Source organism: Sander vitreus, chromosome 18, assembly GCF_031162955.1.
Source record: "Sander vitreus isolate 19-12246 chromosome 18, sanVit1, whole genome shotgun sequence".
Taxonomy (NCBI): domain Eukaryota; kingdom Metazoa; phylum Chordata; class Actinopteri; order Perciformes; family Percidae; genus Sander; species Sander vitreus.
In genome coordinates, this window is record NC_135872.1 from 18,615,013 (window position 1) to 18,637,533 (window position 22,521).

Genomic DNA, 22,521 nt, shown 5'->3' on the forward strand with positions numbered 1-22,521 from the left:
TGCTATCTCTCTCTAGCTTTCTCCTTCTTCCTTTTACTCCGTCTCCTCTCACCTCTTCTTGATCTACGCTGTGGTTTTCTCCCTCTCTCTCTCTCTCTCTCTCTCTCTCTCTCTCTCTCTCTCTCTCTCCATCCAATCTCTTTTCAACTCATCTCTTTTATTCGCCAGCTCTTTCCATCTCCACCTGGACATGTCTGCTCTTCTCCTTGTCGTGTCCTCCACTTTTGTCAACTGTGCACTTTGTCCCAGCATCCACCCCCCTCAATCCTCCCCTCCACGTCTCCTCATCTCCCTCCATCCCTCCATCTCTGTGCATTGAATCTGGTGCTGCGTGATTGTCTCTGCCTCCCTGCTGGGCTGGCGCCTGTCTAAAGGGCCCCAGGACCCTCACACACTGAGGGGCTCCAACCATGCCAGAGATGCCCTCTCTCTCTCCTCTCCTCTCCCTCCTCCCTCCTCTCTCTCCTCTCATATCAGTTCATCTGCTCCCTCTTCATCTCCACAGGACAGAAGAAAAGGTCAAATTGTGTCTCTTTCGGCTCTTCTCTACAAGCAAAGTTACACATAAGCCTGTCATGTACATCTATTAATAAAAAGCTCCAGTTGGCCACTTTAATATCTTTCATAATTGTAAATACATGCCAAAAGTACATTTAAACAGGTAACCTTCAATGTGCTGCTGCCTGAAGCTTTTCTACACTCATATCTACTGTTTTCATTCGTTTCATTTACATGATCACTGCATTTAAGCAACTGATGTACACTTCACAGGCTTGAATTGCCCATTTTATGTGCACTTCACTTGCCTTGATTGTTCATTTGATGTCCTCCTCACGTTTCTCATTCTACACAGCCAAACAACAGTGCAAAAAGGAAAGTGCCACTCGTAGATGAAAAAAAGGCACTGAGTGCTAGGGGCGATATGAGAGCGAACATACAACACAGCACCTTGTAACAGACTGGCAAAGACATCACTTGCACACACCATACATTAGATCAGCTCTGTGTGATGTGTGCCAGTGTAATATGAGAGGACGAAGGTACGCTGAAATCATATGAATATAAAGCGGTGTCTTGTGAGAAAATCCAAAGGATAGATGTTGAAATGTATCAGATAATATGCACAATGATGCCAGCATGATGCCGTATAAGGACCCCATATGTGGTGAAAAAACCTCCTCCACTGCGATTCACCAGGCTCTCTCTCTCTCTCTCTCTCTCTCTCTCTCTCTCTCTCTCTCTCTCTCTCTCTCTCTCTCTCCACAATACTCCAGACAATGTACAGCCATCCTAATCTGAACGGTGGAATCTGGCAACCACACCGGAGCACCTGCATCCGTCCAGCCTGACCCGCTTTTGTTCTGGTTCGACCCCCTAACTTTAGCCCCTAATTAACCCAACAGAAACTAATTAAATACAGCTCTAGTGGACCAGACGCCAGACAGAAAAACCAGAAGGAGGAGGAGGACACAGAGAATTGAGCAGAGTAAGGGGAGCGAGCCAACGTGACAGGCAGGAGTAGGAGAGAGGGGAGAAAAAGCTTGGCCTCCAGCCCCTGAGACCGGTTCAGATGCACAGAAAGACGGAGAGAGTGTTGTAGGAGAAGGGTGTTTGGGTGTCATTGTCAGCCTGGGTTGCCCTGAGCTGTATACTGACCGTATACTACTTTACATGCTGTTGTTTTATGAGATATTTTGGATTCTTCCTCATAGATGAGTAGGTTGCCAACTGCTGTAATCACAAGCACACCAGTCACATGACGCAACTGATGCCCTGGAGATATTTGGAGAAGGGTACAGAGAGGATGGGGAGACAAGAGCAGCGTAGAATGAAAGCAGGAGGAGGAGGGAGAAGAAAAGGAAGGTACGGGACAGGATTGTAAGAAAGAAGATATATAAATATGGGTTCAAACCAGCCAAGTGTCTTTGGCAAGACGCTGCTGCTCCTAGTCCCAGGCACAGCTCGCTAAGTGATAGAGAAAGTAATTAAGAGAAGCCTGTTCAAGTAGATAGGCCTGTAAAGGAGATTTGAAGAGGGGAACTGATTGTGCATGTCTGATTCCAGCTCTTCAGAGAGTTCTCAGCCCCAAGGCTTAGCTTTCAAAGGGCCGTCTCTCTCCCTGTCTGTCTCTCCGTCTCTTTCTCTGTAACATACAAACAAAATATGACTCTCTCTTTCCACACATCAAGCACACACGTGTTCATAATAGCTGCATGTAGGATATATCTATCTATCTATCTATATATGGCATATTATTTTCTTACTTTGTATAGGAAATACTGCAGTACTATTGGACTTTTGAAGTTCACACAATGTTATTTTCCACAATGTATTTTCCGAATCCACCTCCACTAGGACACAATAGAGCAACACTGCCACCTAGAAGACGAAGGAAGGTATACTTTGATAATCCTGCAAGGGGAAATTCAAATTTTTCACTCTGTTGTTATATAAATATATATATATATTTTTTTTTTTTACACAGGCCCAAATACACACATGCACAAACAGGCAGACAGAGATGTCAGAGAGAGGGGGCTGCCTCACAGGATGGCGCCCCGAGTAGTTGGTTCGAAACGTTCCTCAGGGGCACCTCGGCAGTGCCCAGGAGGCAAACGGACACCTCTCAAGCTACCAGTCCACACTCCGTACCTGGTCCATGCTGAGACTTGAACCAGCGACCCTCTGCATCTTTTACCAGAGGCTACACCACCCTGCAGATAAACTTGGATTAGTGTGCTGTCTCAGTCTTTGAGGTTATTGGTCAAGTCTGACTTGAGTTGCATACTTTGAAAAATGTATTTGATGAAAGTTTACTTTTCTTTTTGTTTATTGTATGGCCCTAAGTATTAAACAGCTATAGACTAATACGAAAATCCCAAATATTCACCATACATTCTCTCCTTTTTTTCCATTTACAGTAAAGCTCCCAATATTGCGGGGACAAGTAGGCACAGTGTGTGGTTAGTTGCACAGAAAGACATATCCCTGATAAATTATTACTATTTTTTTTGTTTCTATATGTTTTTTTCATGTTTCAGTTTTCTTTTTAAGGTCAGCGCTGAGAGGGCAGGGGGGTTCTCTTTTCTAAACCTCATGCATTGTTGAATAACATCAACAGAAAAGTACTTCTTATTTCCTCTTCTGTTTAGGTGAAAACCAGCATTGAGTATTGAGAGACATCTCACATTAAATGGAGTTTTATTTAAAAAACTTGAAAATTATTAACAACATACTAGTAGCGTATTGTCTTTGGCTACCATGCTACGAACATTTTTAGTCTGAAATAAATACATTCAGATTGTAATGGACGGTTTAATTGATAACTCATTTCTGAAATGGATCTTTTGAAGAACAGATATGTTATGATGATTATAGCATTCTAAAATATGATCTTTCAGTAGAAAATCCATTCTTGCTTCAGAGATTATAAACATTTTTAGGGCAGCTGGAGACTTGAGGACTTGCAGCTGGAGCCTAAGTGAAGATTCCTCCTTCCCAGAATCCATCACTGCTCTCTGTTGTTCACTGAGTCCATCATCCAAGGTCAAAACCACACAGCATGTACTAAGCAAGTAGGCGTGTGTGTGTGTGTGTGTGTGTGTGTGTGTGTGTGTGTGTGTGTGTGTGTGTGTGTGTGTGTGTGTGTGTCAGAATTTAAGACTTTAAAACACTAAGCATGTAAATTTGTATTTGTTGTTTTAACTTAATTCAAAATAAAATACATGCTGTGCCCATAACGTGGGAAAAGAAACTTGTGTTGCTGCAGTGATTTAGTCAGAAACCTTGTTAACACTTGGGTGCAGTTATTTCAGTCTCCGTTCACTCACTGTCTAGTTGTGCTGAAATTAACAGGAAAATGCAAAGCATGGTTTTAAATGGCATGACTACTGTGGTTTGTGTTATATACATAATGTACTTGTCTACAGTGAGATACAGAAAGTAGTGAAGTGAAAAGTACAATATTATATTTCCCTCCAGAAAGTAGTGGAGTGAAAGTATTAAGTCTCACAACATGAATATTACTCGAGATAAACGTATAGGCTACCTCAAAACAAACTTGTACGTACTAGAGTGAAGCAAACAGGTAAGAAAAGGCCAACGAAATGTATCTACTGGCGACATCTAATGGAGAAACTAGAAAAAGGGGTGTGGGGGGGAAATAATATAGGCCTATCCAAATAAATCCTCAACTTGGCGTCCTCTGCTGGTAAGAGACAAGTCAACCGCTCTTGGATTTACAAGGTTGTGAACCTTTCAGTACAACTTACTAAATCGCGTTCATACTTTCATTGAGACAATTTCACAATTTATAGTGTTCCAGCATATAGCCTACCAGGCTAGGCTACACATTCAAATAGTAGGCTACGGTCCGATTACATAAAGTTGTAATAAGTAGGCTAGGCCTATACAAGGAAAAGCAAAATAAACTATCTTTCAGAAGAATTGAAAGTCATGATGTACCTCCTTTTGTCAATAATTTACTGACTGACTGTTAGAGATTGTGTTCACGTCCTTGCTTCGTATGTTCTGTTAATAAAATACAGTGAAAATGCAAATAATAAATAAAAGTCAATAAAACTAAAACGACTAAAGAGAGGAAATGACTTTATGTAAGTGGTAAGCACATTACATTATCTAATTTGCCCTGGTGTCGGGGGAAGAAAAAAAAAAAAAACAGCATCTGTCATGCGTTACACCACTGTCGTAAAACGCCTCTGTCTGCTGTTGCAATGGCGTTTGCTGCGACAGCACTTTCCGGCAGCAGGGAAATCGAGGAGAAAGCAGCGACAAACGTCGCCAGCGGATACGTGATCGCCTCAAAATCCTTGGATTTATGCTATATTCGGTGAACTAACTTGTATATTGATTGTATATCCCTTCGCCTTGTGGATGAGCTTGTGTTCAACGTTTTCCAAGCGTGAATCTCCACCTTAATGCGGTGGGATGGCCACAGTGCCGCCTGGGCCTAGTAGCGCACTGCCTTCATCCCCGGCTGAAATTCCTCCGTTCCCCGGGGCTGGGAGCGCGGAGCCGGCGGTGGAAGACGGAGAGCCGGCTTGTCACAGGGAGGACTGTGTAACCGCCGGTACAGGGAAGACGTCGGAGCCGGTAAGCGAAGTCAATAGGTCGGTTAATAAGAAGCAAAAAAGCATGCTAGCGCGAGCTAGCCCGGCGGCGCTGCACCTCAAAATGCAAGCCCGAGAGCAGCAGCTAAACGGCTTGGCCTGCCCCTTAGAGGACGTTGACAGCCACCAACATACAGGAAACCGGCCTGACAATCCGAGACCGTCCGTGGACAACTGTGACAGCAGTAGCAGCAGCAGCTGCAGCAATGAGGAGGCTCCAGCCGCTAGACACAATAGTGAGCATTGCCAACATGAAGGCCACAGCCCCTTCTCCAAAAACGGCAGTCACTCTCCCCTAGTTAACAATAGCATGAACGGGATGACGGGTTTTACAAGAACTGAGGCGGCCTACAGCCACCCCGGGGACGAAGGGAAAGAGGGGTTTGACCTCACGGAGCCACCGAGACCGCCCAGCATCGAGCCGCCGGATGCCGGGCCCGGCGGAGAGGAGAGCCTCGCTGACCCGCAGCAGCCGCCCGCCGCGGAGCTGGCCCGGCTCGACCTCAGCAGCTCTCCCGGCCGAGCGGAAGAGGACAGCCACGGCATTCGCTATGTCCGCTATGAGTCCGAGCTCCAAATGCCGTGGATCATGAGACTGATCACCAAGGACTTGTCTGAGCCTTATTCAATTTACACCTACAGGTACTTCATCCACAACTGGCCGCAGCTCTGCTTTCTGGTGAGTGTGACACTGAAACCATCACAATGTAAAGAAAATACTTGTATTCACTCTTTAACTTTGTTTATCAAGTCAAAATAAAGTGTGCTTTAAGTGAGCTACCCTCCTGGCCCATGGATTTTGGTTACAGATGCATATCATTATTGGGGCAAGGTGTGACTTCGTGCTTGTGGCTTTGTGTCCGAAAGGCAGCCAAACGTCGTGCTGACACACACACACACACACACACACACACAGCGTAATTTGAATTTGTCAATGACAGCACATTGGTTTGGAAATTGTATTGTATCCGTTGGTAGCTTCAATACCCACTTTTCTATCACAAAGCCTTGATCCTTGTTAGTTTATTTAATTTCATTCGGAATTAATAGCTGTCAAATCAAGAAAAGTTGAACTGACATGGCACTATCCCTTATAGTTCATCACTAATGTAAGGGTATTTTTGTCCAGTCATATGTACAGGAATGTAGCAGCAAGCAAAGGTTTAAAACCCTTACTTTCCAGTTTAAGTAGAGAGTAATGTGCTGTCGGTAGGTGTTTCCTCTTGCACCTGCAGTGTCCAGTCATTGATTTCTACTTTGACAAACAACACTCCTTTCTTTGAATATCCTTTGAGCCTCTAGGTTGTAAACGTCCCAGTTCCTGTTTGTCTGGAACGACGCATATAACATAAGAGGAAGTGCCATGAAATAAAGGTCAGAGGTCAGCTCAGAGATGACAGGAACTGTTGCTAGGCTTTCAGCAACCACCCCAGTAGACACACAGAGGACCTAACTGTTGTGTGTCTGTCACAGGCCATGGTGGAGCAGGAGTGTGTCGGAGCCATCGTATGTAAGCTTGACATGCACAAGAAGATGTTCCGTCGTGGCTACATCGCCATGCTGGCCGTGGACTCAAAACACAGAAGGAAAAGCATCGGTGAGATCTGGACTCTGGGTGTCACAAAAAGAATAAACACGAAAGTCTGTCCTTTCAAAATGTGGAGCCGAGACCGAGTTGTGCAACAGCGGGTTTTTTTATGCATACTTTGGCAACCAAATCTCTTAATGCAAATGCAGTATTTAGATAAGTTGGAGTGGATTTGTAACACTATACTTTAACCTTTAGTGGCATTGTTTACCTTTTGCCTTTCTTATACTACCAGACATCAAGCCAGGCAAATAGAAAGTCAATTGGAATTTTATAAAAAGATTTTATTTTATTAAAAGATTGTATTTTTTTGCGTGCCATCACTGACTGATACTCTTTTGTCATAGGTACTAATCTGGTGAAGAAGGCCATCTATGCCATGGTGGAGGGTGACTGTGATGAGGTAAGATACATACATCATTTTTCCAACCAGGCATTTTCAGAGAATATTGAAGTTTCTGAGAAAAGGGTTAAACACACGTATGGGATGGTGCAAACATGCACAGGCTTTGAGCCTGGCATTGGCACATATTCATAAGCTGTGTTCTAGTGTATTCACTCACAATGCTAAAGTATGCAGTAGACTTGAGGACAGTCTTGCATTTGCCTAACCAAATTGTACAGAAAAAGAGGAATAAACCCAAACTCCCTCGAAAATACGGTTAATACATTACAACACACAGAGAAATGAACCATTTGTGTACATTTGGTTCTTGGTTTTAGTTTGGTGTTAGCCCAACACCAAAGCTTTTGTGTGAGCACAAACCAAAATAAAATAAATTGCTAGTAGTATTTCAAGGACCAGTTTTCTTTGCCAGCTTTCACTTATCAAAGTTTGCTGGCAACCTTGGTTAGAATTTCAGCTGCTCTGAGCCTTTCAGTATCTTCCCTCTAGTAAAGACTACTTGGCAGATGTTTGAGGTGGAAATGAGATTCTGTATTAAACTTTTAACACTGTAACTGTGTTGCAAGCTGCATTTTTTTTTTTTTTTTTCAGCTCCGGTGCCTGTGTATCAGGCAGCATGCATTGTTTTGTATGGATCCCAACATTTGACATGTCAATTATCAAGTTATAGCTTGACATACAGGTACTGATGGTTTTACAGGTTTCCTTAGCCCTGAAAAAAATGCATTACTTCACACTCCTGCCAGCATGCCATACGTATCCTCCAGGCCCCATTAGTTTGCGGCTTTGTCGGTGCTCTCAAACGCCCATAGGCAAATATTTCGGACTACCGGCTTGTGAATGCAATGCCTGTCGACAGCAAACCTTTACAACTTGAATATCAGATATACATCAGCACAAACAAAGCTATTAAAGCTGTGGGAGCAACTAGTTTATACGTCAATCTTTTTTATACGTCTATTTTATAACGTCCGTTACATTCAAGCCATTGCCAGATGAGTTGATACAAAGCTTATTAAGACTACCAGCTCCACAAAACTCTCTGTATTTCTCAGTATGGCTGCATTTACAAAATGGTGTAGTCCGGTGACTTTCGCGCGCAGAAGCTCAAGTGATGCGTTTTACGTCGCCGCTGAGAAAGGACAACAGCAACATTCAGCTTTGGAGACAAAGAGGACATTTCAAATGCAAGATAATTACCTCCTCTGTTGTTGTTGTTTTTTTACCTCCGTGTCCTGTCCGAGGTGCAGCTCCACACCAGGGAAATTAGCTGGTTAATGGTTGCGGGCTTACCTAATGTAATGTTAGCTCCCGTCCCCTCACAGCAGCCAGGAAGCCAGGGAGGCTGGGTGACTGTCCCAAAGAAGCACAGCCCATCAGATGTCAGATGCGTGGAAAAGGGACTGCGAACTCCTTTGTAATTAACGTTAGGGATTTAAAATTCACTCGTGCTGATTAGCGTGGCTCAGCCGGCGGACTTACCGCTCCACCAGAAAATAAACAGTGGGGCGCAGATTCTAGATATTATAGTTCTGATAGTAAGTTAGTTAAAATCGCTTTAATATGTCGCGATCACCGAAGGCTTGCGTCATGTGGACGCACCCACAGCGTTGTTATCGTTACTTAGAAATCCTCATAGAGGCGACAGAAACTACGCACTATAGCTTTAACTATCCCTTCTTGCAACTGCAATATGTAATAACATTTCTTTGACAATATATGTAACTGAAGGTCACTGTATTAGTACAATGACTAGAAACTAATAGCTGCTGGTAAAGGAGCAACTTGTGTACACTTATATATAATATATATTTATGAAAAATACTCAACCCCTCTTGATGCTATCATGTTTTTCCATTGCACAGTATTGAATCACTTTTTTTTACACTATTGGTTTTATTATGCCCACTAGATAATAGATATTGACTAGTATATGCTATGCTAGTTGTATAGTATTGAATACTAGTAATTGTGCATTCTGTCTCACTGGGACGGAGCCCCCGTTAATGTTATTGTGCTGTTTACTGTGCTTTTCAGTCTAAATGTCTTCTCCATGACACGTTTTTGCTCCTGGAAGCAGTGGGAAATAGCTAGCTTAGCTCAGACAAAGATGTATTTCAACAACTTCATCAGCTGCTAGCTTACTCATTGAAGCAATTCTTGACCATCAACAGCATCTAAGATGTCTCGTGCCTTAAAGCTAATTTACTGGCTTTGCATACTTTTTGTAACCATGTACTAAAACAATTAGCAAAACTAATTTGCGAACCGGTTAATTTCCAATGATGTTTACATTTTCCTCTTAATAGGCTAAACATGCAAAACTGCTGTTCGGGTCCACAAACATTCCACAAGCACCAAATATAATGCAACTATATCTTTTATACCATGCTACAAGGATCAGTCAGCCAACTCATGTATGAAACAGCGCACTGACATGGCCATCTGTGTGTCCCCAGGTTGTATTGGAGACTGAAATCACCAACAAATCAGCCCTGAAGCTGTACGAGAACTTGGGTTTTGTCAGAGACAAGCGGCTGTTCAGATACTACCTAAACGGAGTGGACGCGCTGCGGCTCAAACTGTGGCTCCGCTAGAGGAAAGAAGAGGGGACGAGGGAAGACGGACAGCGGGTGCTGTTCACTTTGTACACTATCGGCTTGACAGTCTCAGCTCTGCCCTGGTCATTTCACTCTTTTATATATATATATATATATATATATATATATATATATATATATATATATATATATATATATATATATATATATATATATATATACAGACAGACATATACACACACACACACACACACACACACCTCTGTGTACAAACATAAGGAGTATGCATATAGGGATGCATAGACACGCAAACACACCCTCTTTTTGTCCTTGGCCTCTAAACAACTGTTGTTTAGGCAGAAATGAACTGACATCCCACCTGATGTTCTCATGAAGGTGCCCCTGATACTGTCTGTGATGAGGAGTGGGGGGGAGCGAGCGAGCGAGCGAGTGAGGGTGGGCCCACATTGAACCGGGACGTTAGGTGTGAGGCAGCTTAAGTGAGAACGTGCGTCCGAAACCCCAGAGGACACGGCACCACACTAAATCCTCCTGCAGAACACAGGGGGAAAAAACGACTTAATGAAAACCAACAAGACGTGAAACAAGGAAGCGGGGCAGTAAAAAAAAAAAAAAAACAGACTGGGAAGAAAAATATTTGTTTATTTTTGTGTTTCTTTTTTTAACCTTGTGAGTTGGGCGTGGGGACGGGAAAAAGCTATAGTATGACTGTGTGTTTGTAACGCCTCATGTTCTTATCATTTGTTTTTGTTTTTTGGCTTGTTTTTGTGTGCATGTGTACGTGGCGTGGGTGGTTTCACTGTGACCAAGTGACTGTGCGAGGTCATGCTTGGTTGGAATTGTGCGTACTGTTTGTATGTTTGTGTTTCCAATCCTGTCGAGTGGCGCAGCAGCTCCCCTGCTGCTGTTTCCATCACCTGCCTCAGCCTCCAGGACTGAAGCCTGTAAAGATATGCATGCATTTATTTTAATGTGAGTGCGGGGGAAAGAGTGAAGAGTGTGTGTTGATTAACCCAGTCTGAGGCTAACCCCTCCGAAACCCCTTCCTGTGTTCGGTGTAAGCATATTGGCGCAGAGCAGGTGATCGAAAACACATCACTCCATTAGCACCTGAACTAAGCCCAGCTGGTGGATCTGCCACCTTTCTTGCTTCAGTGTCCTTCACTAAATCTCTCACCATAAAACCCTGACAGTATGGGCGAGGACTTGAATTTCTTTTCTTCCTATTATTGCAGATCAGAACTTGTCCCCCTCCCCCCGAGTGCACTGCCAGCTGCTGCAAAATTCCCCAAAAAAGGAGAACATTGACTCTTTTAAAGAAACTCCTTGCCAATGATGGTGTGGTCAAATGTGTCCTAGCCGTCTCAGTTTACTCCTTTTTTTTTTTTTTTAGATTATTCGTCTGTTTCTCCTTGTTGCAAGTGCCACTCGATCCATCAGCGCTCTCAGCCACAACTGCAGTGACGAGCCCGCTAACAGGCGTCACACGGCAGCCTCGGCACCAGACCAGAGGCAAAGTGTTATATATGCTGGAATGCTGTTTAAGTATGGTGTGTGTGTGTGTGTGTGTGTGTGTGTGTGTGTGTGTGTGTGTGTGTGTGTGTGTGTGTGTGTGTGTGTGTGTGTGTGTGTGTGTGTGTGTGTGTGTGTGTGTGTGTGTGTGTGTGTGTGTGTGTGTGTGTGTGTGTATGTATCTCTTGATAAAAAAAAAAGGAAAATAGACAAGTATTCTTAGCATATTATATTTTATTCTTTTGTTCGTTTTCAGTTTGTTTAGATCTTCTAATATACACCTGTATAACCTCACGCTGCTCATAAGCCGGCTGAGTCCACAATGCACTTCCCAGGTGCCCTAACTCGATACACAACCAACCTCGCTAACGTTTTAAGATCTCCAACATGTTCCAGTCCACACTTATTATGGCAAAGAATGTTTGCTTCAACCGTTTTTTTTTCTTTTTCAAAGTAACCTGAACAAAGGTCAGATTGTGTGTGTGTGTGTGTGTGTGTGTGTGTGTGTGTGTGTGAATGTGCCTGTGTGTGTCCTGTTATTTTGACAATGGTGTGGATCTGTTAGACTTCTATTTCTCTATTTAGAGGCACCCGCATGGGAAAATCATAGTCTTTTGAGGTGCTGTGTTTTGTTCCAGCCTTTATGAGGACAACCGGGAGGAACAAATCACACACTTTTCTCAAAGCTTTCCAGGATTTGAGTTAGTGCTCTGATAGAAAAAGGCAGGAGACAGTTTGGTTGATAGTTGAGTTGGAGAATAACTCCTAACTCCAGCTTTGCTCTTTCAAAGTCAAACTGGGAAAACAACCGAGATCACAGGTTGTTAATGCAATTTTAACTGAACTTCAAATTATGCAATTGGACTTCTGCGTGCTTATATCCTGCCTCCAGTATTCAGAGTAGAAAGCACTGCAAGACACTGCCACGTGGCACAAGCTGAGTAAATTCTGCTACAAAATATTGACCACAGAACGAACAAAAGTCTCCAGCAAACATTCATGGAAGTCAAACGTTTTAATGATTTAAGGACCGATGAGCGAGTGTCCATTAATAACACCACAGGACCTCGTTCATGTTTTGGGTTTATTTCCCCCCGTACAGCAGTCCAGCTGAGAGCTTTCATCCCAGGAGCCCAGGACGGAAGGGGAGAGTAGAGGTTTACAGTGTTGCCACCCTCATAACAGCCTGTGTATGTACGTCTGTGTGCATTTAGAACAATGGTGATCAGATGACCTTTTTTTCAGATTTGTATACGAGTGTTGTTCTATTCCTCGGATATATTGAGAGAATGTGTTTTTTGTTGTTTTTTTTGGGTGAATCGTTGTTGGGAAAGGGGCAATTTGGGTTGATTTATCAGATTTGGTTTTAATTTTAATTTCTGTGCTACTTAAGCCCATCCAGAGGTGCAACGAGAATTATGAGCGCTTCATAGTGGGCATACGAACACCCAACTATTATCTTTACTGCTCATCTGACACTGTTTAGATTTCAATTATTATAAACTCCTGGTTTTATTTTGGAGGTTTAAAAATGTCTGTCCTCTTGTGTCCCCTCACTCTCCGCACCTTTTTTATTTTAATTTTTTTATACAGTGACTACTGATGGATGAAAGGACAGGATAGGCAACCCCTTACAAAATGAACATTACTCGTTCTTTCAAACCAGCTGTCGGTATAAAGAGGTGTTTTAGATTTTGAAGGAAAAGTGTCTGTTATTTTCGGTCTTTTTTTTGTTTGTAGTCCTGTGAAACTCTGGCAGTTCCATACGGGCATTACAGCCTGTCACAAAGAGCTAAAGGGCTCCGTTTAGCTCATGATCACAGACTGAAGGGCTTCGTCATCGATATCAGTTCATAGCCATGGCCTGTGGTCTTGTTTTACCCAGCTCTCTATCTCTCTGACAATGCATTTGTAATAAGTTCTGACTTGACATGCCAGTTCAGTGTTCACAGATGTCAGATGCAGTTTCATTCCTCTCCCCCCCCCCCACCCTCTCCTCCTGAATGTCCCGCTGTGCTATCCAGGTAACAATCGCACTCCCCACTTCTCTGTCCTCACCTGGGGTGACATCTGCCATCCCACATTTCTAGTGTTAACCATTATAAATTCCCCCAGAAACCAGTTTGCTGGTCAAATAAACAGCGTTTGTCTTGGCTGTCGTGCTGCACCACAAAAAGCTGTGGTGCCTACAACCAACCACAGGCCAGCACCGCCTCCACCGCCATCCACAAAGTGTGCAAAGGGGAGAGCAAAAGTTTTTTCTGCATGTCAGATTTCTGTTTTCCCTGTCCCCTCTCTTGATTTTGATCTGGCAATGTCCGAAAGCTTTTATTTAATGTGGAAAAAGAACACAGAAATAAATTATTTGATTTTTTTAATGTTGTAAACTGGGTTATCTTGTCTGCTGTCTGGAGTGGTTTTCATTTCGAACATAATGCACACTTAAACTGTAATATAAGAGTCACAATCAGACATCTTAAAGAATTGTTTATTAGATCACGTTTCATATCTACATAAAGAGACAAAAGTGTCCTCTATTTTTACATTACACTTAACCATAAAACAGTATTATTGCATACAAACAGGCAGTACATTTCTTTATCAGATGGCGATGAACTTACAGAAAATATGTTTTCTTTAAACAAAAGACAATACTTTGCGTGGTGTTACAGACATGGCTCAAATGAGTAGTGTTCAAATATTTCTTGCATCTTATTTGTCTCAACTACAGCCGATTTTATGAAATGACTCTTCCTCAAAACGTAAGGACTTGATTGGACTACATATTACATCTCGGTGATGTGACATTGGGCCGGACGTGTTGGCCAAAACGGTTGCTCTATCTGCCCTTGTTTGAACCAGATTAACACAAAAGACACTGTTGTGTAAAAATGAGAAGTTTTAACTTGTGAAAATATGAACTTGTTTTCAATGTTTGTGCTTTTTCAGCCAACATAAACCCTGCATTCATCAGAAAGAAGTCTCTGCAGCGGGCCTGTGTATAGTCTTAGTAGTGGGAATAGACTTAGTAGTCATGCACTTAAAGTGGCAAAAGAATGAATTCGTATTAAGAGTTATATTGTACATCAAAATCTGTTTTATGCTACATACTTTTGTAGGATTATGGTATTTTGTATGTGCGTCTCACAGTAACTTTTATGAACAAATGCCTTTGAATAAAACATTTACATTTCCACAAAATTCACATTTAAAAGAAGCATTAGTTGAAATGAATTGTATGTGAAGGTTTCTGAAATGGGAGGAAATCTTGCTTTAAGGAAATAGTTCAGCATTTTTGGGAAACCCGCTTTTCCAATTTCTTGTAGAGAGTTAGACCAGAAGATAATCTATCTTCTGGTCTAACTCTCAGCAAGAAAGCGAGTAAGCGTTTTTCCCAAAATGTTGAACAATTCCTTTAAATATCCTAAATGTATAGCAAGAAATACAACTTTATATACATTAAAATGAAATGACTGACCCCAAGCCAGCTACATATACAGTACATACTGTATATTTACATTGATGTAACTCTTCTACAGCCCTTTTTTATTACTAGACAGAACACCCGCTGGTCCACATTTGTCCCCTCAACTCCAACCATTTACCAGCAACACTCTCATCCTGCCAATACCCTGCTAATGCTTTTTTATTTATTTCTTTTTTTTTTTACAAGCATTAATATCAATTTTTATGTCAAAGTTTATCACGCCAGCCCTGCCAAGCCATTAGAGTCACCTGACGACATTCAGAAAAGTGCTCACATTGGTACTTTTAGATACAAAGCTGACCTTTGTGCAGCCTGTGCAAATTGTGCCCTATTTTCAGTAGCACTCTGTGGATCAGATGAGTCATAGCCAAACAGCCCAGGGTGATTGGAGATGCGGTAGTCATAGCGATGGGGGTGTTTTCCGACCCTCCTTTACAGGAGCATCAGCCGTTGGTCACTGACAAAAGGAGCCCAAAAGGGTCTCATCAGAACTCATCCTCGGAGCTGTCAGCCAACAGCATGGCCTGGTCCTGACGGCTGGTCCCGGGCTCTCGAGGTTGCTGGGGAGGAAGTATAAACTTACTGTAATACTCGATACAAGATTGGTCCTCAAGAACAAGTGCAATAAGTAATAAGTGATAAATACAACTGGGTTATTGACCTCTGGCTGCCTGACCTTCCTCCTCTGGTGTTTGAAGCTGTTCCTCCTCTTGCGGTGAATCATCCTGATGCTGTAGAGGGCGCCAACGATCAGCAGGGCCCCAGTGATGCCAATGCCCACGGGGGCCAACATCCCAGACACATAACCTGCCTGCCGAGGGGGAAAACACAGAGGTCTGAACGGAGCAGTGTCGTAAAAAAACAATTTAATCCAAGTAATCTTTCTTATACTCCACATGATCACAAATACCGGTGGTCATTTTCCCCGATGAAGAAAGAGGATTTATGCAGACTTACAGATAAGACTATAGGAAAAGAGATTATTGCCAGTTTTATTTTTGACAGGACAGCTTAGACATGAAAGGGGAGAGGGAATGACATGCAGCAAAGGGCTGCAGGTCGGAACCGAACCCGCAGCTGCTGCTGCATCAAGGACTGGGCGCGCTCTACCAGGTGAGCTACCCAGGCACCCTGATTATTGCCAGTTTTATCTAGGCTATAACATTACTTAGTAAGGGAGTGAAGGAAACTGACATTTTTTTGATGGACAACCAAGACTGTTTAAGGGCAGCAGGGGGCAGTCTTACCTTTTCTCTGATCAGCTCCACCCAGCTCCGCACTGGAAGAAAAGAGCCACAGATTGAACTATTTCTCTTTCATACAGGTAGTGGTTTAAATATTTCTGGTTTCTTTCATGTTGACAGCAAGTGATGGTATGAGCATTAAATTCACTACGTTAAATTCCAAGGCTTATAAAAAGATGATTGAGTCCTCATACTCAGCCCCTGGTTGCGTTGAACCCAGACAGGAGGTGGAGGGATGGGGCTGTACGGAGGCTGCGTTGAGAATGTTTTAGGTGTTTCTGTCAGGTCCTCCTCGCTCTCATCCTCCACCGATTCCTCCGAGTTCTCATCCTCCTCATCTTCATCTGGCTCCTCTGTGGGGAACCAAATCAAACTGATACTCAGCAGCCAAGAAGGAAAGGTCGCATTTATGAATACATTTTTTTAAATTAAAATGAAATCGTTTTTTTTTTTTTTTTTTTGCAGTTGGAAATTTCGTCTTACCCTCAGACTCCATCTCCTCCAACCCTGATCTGGATCTGTGCGCCGGGTGATGGGTTGCCATGGTTACCGTTGTCATAGAATGCTGGAAGGATGAGAAGGAGGGGCCAATGGTGGGCAAGTTCTCTTCACGGTTTGGCGTCCTAGCAGCACCTGCACGTAGCAAATCGCATTGCCCAAGGAGACAGCAAGAGCAGTGGAGGTTTTTACACACTGTGTGCGCAACTGCAGCTGCAACTCACAGCTCAGTTTAACATCTAATAATGTGTCTCCAAGGACAAGGTGGCTAATTAGACTTTGGGTGAACTTGTGTTGCATGTATTTGTTGTGTTTCAGTGATTTAAGAAACGTCAAACATAAATGTCAGATGGATTAATTCTCAAGCAACCTTCAAGTCTCTATAAGTTCACATTAATGCTGAAGTGACATTAAATCCAACCAGAGGCTGCCTGGAGGGAAAACATCTTTTATCAAACTATGACTAAAAAGCTGCGCGGTACTTTTCTTAATAGAAGAATGTTGCCACACCATCATGATGTACAGTGACGCCATAACTCTACTTTCAAACTGGAGTTTTAAATGTGTCTTCTCATATAAATTTAGCATACAGTAAACTAAAAATCTTCCTGAAATTGGTAGCTCCATCACACTTATTAATTATAAAATGTAATAAATTATAGAAACCCCTTTGCTTTGAAAAATGGCTGGCAGTAATGTGAAATACATGTGACTTGTAGAAAAAAGGCTTAATCATGCCAAAACAGCATTATGGTACATGAAGTCATTGTTTCACAGAGCATTATGTTGACATTGAGAGTCATTGACTGACTCTGGTCCTGCTGCCACTTCACCTCTCTCAGAGTGATCCTCTGGCTCAGTTGCCGCCTGCTGCTGTGAAACCGATGGACCTAAGGAGCTGATTGGCTCCAGGAGCTCCCCGCCAGACGTCTGCCAAGGTAGCGTCCAGTCTGGCATCAGCAGGGGTGGGGCATGCGAGGGGCCGTCGCTGTCTGTCTCCACCGTGACCAGTTGGTCCAAATCCACCTCTGACTGAGGCATTTCTCGGGTCACCATGGCAGCAGGAGGCTGAGCGCTGCCGGGCACCAGCGTGACCGCTGCCACTGCTTCTGCTGCTGCCCCCTCTGGTGTGACATCTTCGAAAGGCTCAAAGATGAGAGGGAGAGCCTCAGACGACATGGTGCCCTCTGTGGCTTCATCCTGAGATGGCGGGACCACAGTGTCCACTGTAATTGTGTCAACACAAGCACAGAGACAGAATGATGGGTCAGGGTATGTAGCATGGTATTCAATTTGCAAAGGGCAGAATTGTTTGGACCTTGTGGTAAAAGTCATTAAAATACCGCAGTCTGAAAATGATGTTTTTCTGATGGTGCTCAGTTCAGTGAGTAGACTAGGGCAAATTAATCTCTGCTGAAACTGTATTCAGGATATATAGCATTGAAGTATTTATGACAGAATGCAGCTTTTTTGAAGGAGGCACCTCTTTGGACATGCCGTTTTTTTCATTTGAAGCACTTGCACTCTCTCAGAGCCGAGTTCACAGTGCAGCTAAGACACACGAAAGAAGGAATGTTTGAAAAATGGTTCTTTCTTAGATAAGAGGTGATCACAGAGGGGGCTGTCACAGGAGGAGCTGCCACTGCATATCTCTCAGGCATTTCCTTTAGTCCAAAGCATTTCTAAAATAGGCTGAAAAATGCTTATAAAGACCGCAATCCTTTTACATAATACTGTTTTGGGAATTAAGGGTTTTTTTCAGCCTCCTTTCTGTTGGGAGGAAGCTTCCTCAAACAGACAATCCCCAAACTAACGGCAGGAACACATATTGGCTCAGACAGACTCCTTTAATCTATTTCCCTCTCCTGCTTCACTGAATAATAACCTGCCTGTTTACAATAGTCTGGATGGGGAGTGTGAAGGCTGGGAAAGAAAGAGAGGAGGTTTGAGGGGGTATATAGATAGAGAGAAAGAGGGGTTGAATCCTCTGAAGACTTGTATAACACACCCTGCCACCAGACCTTTCCTAGCAGTTGTGTGTGTTCTTTTTCCCAGGCTCGAGTCAAGAATAGAAAGTAATTAGACTGCCACGGGTCCCAGCTGGGGTTCAAAGTGGAGTGTGGAAAAGCGGGCGCCTTTCTTTGCCAATCATCAAAGGCAATCTCTGCCGCTAGACGTGTCGTTTTCATTTCCGCCTCACTTTTTAATGAAGCCTCTTGAAACCCTGCAAACTCTAGCAAGCCAGAAAATAAAGCTTGTTGTGGAAGGAAGTCTTACAGGGTGACAATGACTGCAGAGCATTACCTCACACCAGGGATTTTGTGTGTCTTAAGTTTGAATGAGGCAATACAGAAAGAAGAAAAAAAAAAAAAGAAGTCTATTTTCCATCAACATTAATATGCTTTTCAATCTTTCTGACTTACCACCACCGGGCCTCGCCGCCTCAGTCCACAGGCTTTCTGGTCCATCCTCTCTGGGCATCAGGTTTAGTCCGATTTCAGGTAACAAAGGGTCTGTGAGGGAGGATATTGTAGCTCCATCATGGCCCCAAATTGGCAAATGTGTGAAGGTCAGAGGGGAGACAAAGACCGAGGCAAGGGTGGGACTGTGGGAGGTCAGTTTCTGGATCTGTTCTCCAGTATTTGGAGATTCTGTAGAGGATGGCAAGCTTGTTTCTGGATCTTTATCCTGGAGAGAATCACCATAACCAGGCAGGTTTGCTCGGTCTTCCTCACCTTGGTCTTTGCCCTCCCCGGTGGTGATGCTCAGCTGTGGTGGCACTCTTGAGGAGGCTAAAAATCCATCTGGAGTAAACCCTGTGGTACTCACGGCTGTGTCCAACTGCTTTCTCCCACGTGTGGGACTTAACGCAGGCTTGATGAGAGGTATGTCCTTCTTATCTTCTGGATCAACAGACAGCACTGAAGCGTCTCCCATCTCTGATAAGCTCCCGACCTTCTTTACCCCGCTCCTTTGGCTCCATGCCTCTCCGCCAGCATCACTCGACCCAGATCTTCTATCAAGACTGTCCCCATTTTCGGTCTGCGTCACTGGAGCTATCCCCTCAGGACGTCCAAGTGGGCCAGCCCCTCCTTCTGCACCTACATTCAATAGCAGGCCATGTTCTGTATCTGAGGGTTCAGACTTTACATCTGTAGTGTGCGTTGACCCAACAGTTGTCACTGAGCTGGCAGACTGCCCGTCACAGTCGCTGTCCTGTGTGGGGGTGAAGTTTGGGAGGTGGACAGGGGCTCCATAGACACAGAGACAGGTCCCAGCCAGGAGGAGGCGATGGAGCATCCCAGACATCAGCATCTCTGTCTCGTCTCAGTGCCTGCTGAGAGTGGACACAAATGATAAATGCTAATAGGCTTAACTGAGGTGTGAACAGTCCCTGCCTGCAACTTCAACACTTTGCCACCAAGCAGCAGACATGTGGACAGAGAGAAAAAGCAGCAGAGGTGGCAGTGTGTGTGGAGGAAGATAGGTGACAGGGCACATTACAAAAGTGTGAACCTGCAGATGAAAGGGTCGGAATGCAAAGTGTATTTCATTTTTAGAAAATCATATAGCCTGTGATAACCACAGAGAACAGGATTAACTGGGCATGTCTGCCTGCCTTTGCTTTGATGCTGTTAGTAGCACCGTTTTTGAATCATTCGGATGAAATTCCTTTTCATCTCTTCTGTTCATTGTGTATTTGAAAGCAATGCTAGGCACGCACACACACACACACACACACACACACACACACGCACACACACACTCACACACACACAGACAGGGGGAGTGTGACAAACAGAGAGAGAGAGAGGGAGGGAATCTGACACAGCAATCCTTAGCACCCCTCCGCACTTCACCTATAAATAGCACCAGTTTTTTCCATCCTCTATAGGGTCCTCTACAGATTGATCCATGTAAAATGAAACAGACCTGATTCTCTCTGAAAAGAGGGCAATTGTCAAACGCACATTATAAAATGCTACATCGGATTAAAAACAAAGCAAACAACTATGCACGGCGCATGTGTTGCTTTACATGACTTGACAGCAACAATCAACCTAATAATCAATCACTGCTGACACGTCTGATGTTTACAGGGTGACACCCTTTCATATTGCCTGAGTCAGACAACCGTCTGAGAGAAATCATCATCCAGCCCTGATGATGTCCAACAATGTCACAATACAACCCTCTTCTCTGTCAGCGCACCTCCCCTGTGATCAACACAGTGAGCAGCCGGAATGCTCGCGCAATCCACACCTGACAACATAATGGCTCGAGCATTTTGGACTGTAAACAAATTCACGCTGCGGTGTTGAATACTGGAGCTAATCATAGCCTCACAGAGACTACAATGCATTCCCTTTAAAATCGCATCACCCATCATATTCTGGTAATGAGAGCGAAATGCACATAACAATTAAAGTCGCGTAAAAATAAATACCTTCCAGAGTTCATGACGGATCGCTGTGCCTGGGATGCAGAGTTCTCTTTGCAGTGTGCAAAAAAGAAAAATCAGGATAGTCAAGTGTGGAAAGCAGGCTGAAGGAGAGGCTTGTTGTTGTGCAGCTCGGCGTCACTGACTGAAAGTCTCAGTCTTCTCTACGTATGTGCGCCTGCTGCTTAAGAAGTGCTGCCACCAAATGCTTCAAATCTGCAGGATTTGTTCAAACAGACGGCGTTGACATCTGCTTTATGATAACCGCGCTATTGCCATCGAGTGCATCTATTTCCTGTTGTATAATCTACATTAAATTTGTTTATTGTCTTTCCCATAAGGGTTATATGAGGCTCCTGGTGGTGCTGAATGGACAGCTCCTTACCCCCAATATATAGGTCGCCCGCTACTTAAAGAGAGCAGCGGAGACCAAGAAGACAACTTTCTTATGCTCCAACCTTAAAAATAATAATAATAATAATAATAATAAACATTATATTAAAAGTTGTTTTTTAAATGAACAGATTGCTAGGTATAAAATAAGCTTAATGCATAATGCAAACATATTCTTAATGCATAAATTAGATTAAAAGCAGTGAGTTGTTGGTAAATCAATACTAGCCTATACAGTATATAATAGGCTATATGGCTATTTACAATAATCACATGATACATTTACTCATACTTAAAGGATGGCTTGCAACTGCACATGCAAACGTTGATTTCAATCACATATCAGATCTGAAAAATACACGGTCCATTATAATTAAAGTGAACTTTAACAGAAGGAGTCTACATGGGATATGGTTAAAATATTGTGGTTTGTGTGGTGTAAAAGAGCTCTGTTAGAAAACAAGGAGTCAACACAAAAGGTATCAGTGGTTATGCACATGTTCTTACATTGATTGTAATGCACTCCCTGCTTCTACATTCCATTATATTTTGAGCAAATATGCTCTTGTACTAAATAAATTATTTTTTGTGAACCGCAGATTTATTTCTGTATGACTACCCTGGCCCTTTCCATTAGCACGGTTAATCCAAAATAGCACAGCATATACAAGCAGGTGCATGTATGAGCATAAAGTAGGCTACTAGGGAGAAATTGAGTGAAACACCAAATACAGTTAATGATATGGGAATGTGTTATGGTAATTGTATTAAAAATGGTATGATGATTTGCTTGTATTTCCACCAGAGAATCCTGTGGGGACAGAGATACAGTATTAGTAAATATGGAGTAGGCTTAGAGTTTGGGCACGCAGAAAAGGTTCCAGTGACCCCCTGTGGTGGTCCAGTGAGGTTAGCCTACATCATCATCATCCATGGGTTACATCTGGGTATTGTCAATAGTTAGAGGGACAATCGTTAGAACTTTTTATTAGTATTATTATTATTTATTACAGCTTTGACAACAGTCCGGTCCCCCCTAAAATACAGGGTTTTTTCAATACTTTAAAGAAGACATAGGCCTATACAATAGCTACACAACATAACACACATCACAATATCTGCAATATATTGATGGAAATAATACAATTATGTAAGCTGATAGAAAATGTACTTTAAACGTGTCTGTAATTTAAGGCTATTTCTGATGTTTATTAATGTTTTACTTTTTGTATCTGAAAAGT

The 22,521-nt window shown here is 43.1% G+C and overlaps 2 protein-coding genes across 3 annotated transcripts; one reads left to right on the forward strand and one right to left on the reverse strand.

The window, feature by feature from the left end:
* The first annotated feature begins 4,729 nt into the window (after window positions 1–4,729).
* naa30 (N-alpha-acetyltransferase 30, NatC catalytic subunit) lies at window positions 4,730–9,851 on the forward strand. Its single transcript, XM_078274088.1, has 4 exons — window positions 4,730–5,808; window positions 6,603–6,726; window positions 7,065–7,120; window positions 9,583–9,851. Exons 1-4 carry the CDS (start codon window positions 4,948–4,950, stop codon window positions 9,718–9,720), a joined length of 1,179 nt encoding a protein of 392 aa, XP_078130214.1. The 5' UTR covers window positions 4,730–4,947; the 3' UTR covers window positions 9,721–9,851.
* Window positions 9,852–13,639: 3,788 nt separating this feature from the next.
* armh4 (armadillo like helical domain containing 4) lies at window positions 13,640–21,114 on the reverse strand. 2 transcript variants are annotated; one of them, XM_078274086.1, is made up of 8 exons: window positions 20,894–21,114; window positions 18,870–19,783; window positions 17,280–17,672; window positions 16,432–16,581; window positions 16,143–16,301; window positions 15,952–15,983; window positions 15,381–15,515; window positions 13,640–15,264 (listed from the first exon to the last, which is right to left on the reverse strand). In XM_078274086.1, the coding sequence occupies exons 2-8, from the start codon at window positions 19,759–19,761 to the stop codon at window positions 15,190–15,192; spliced, it is 1,836 nt and encodes a 611-aa protein (XP_078130212.1). In that variant the 5' UTR covers window positions 19,762–19,783; window positions 20,894–21,114; the 3' UTR covers window positions 13,640–15,189. The 2 variants fall into 2 exon arrangements, with proteins under 2 accessions (XP_078130212.1, XP_078130211.1); XM_078274085.1 differs by having other exon boundaries at window positions 13,641–15,264; window positions 15,366–15,515; window positions 20,894–21,113.
* Between the last annotated feature and the right edge of the window lie 1,407 nt (window positions 21,115–22,521).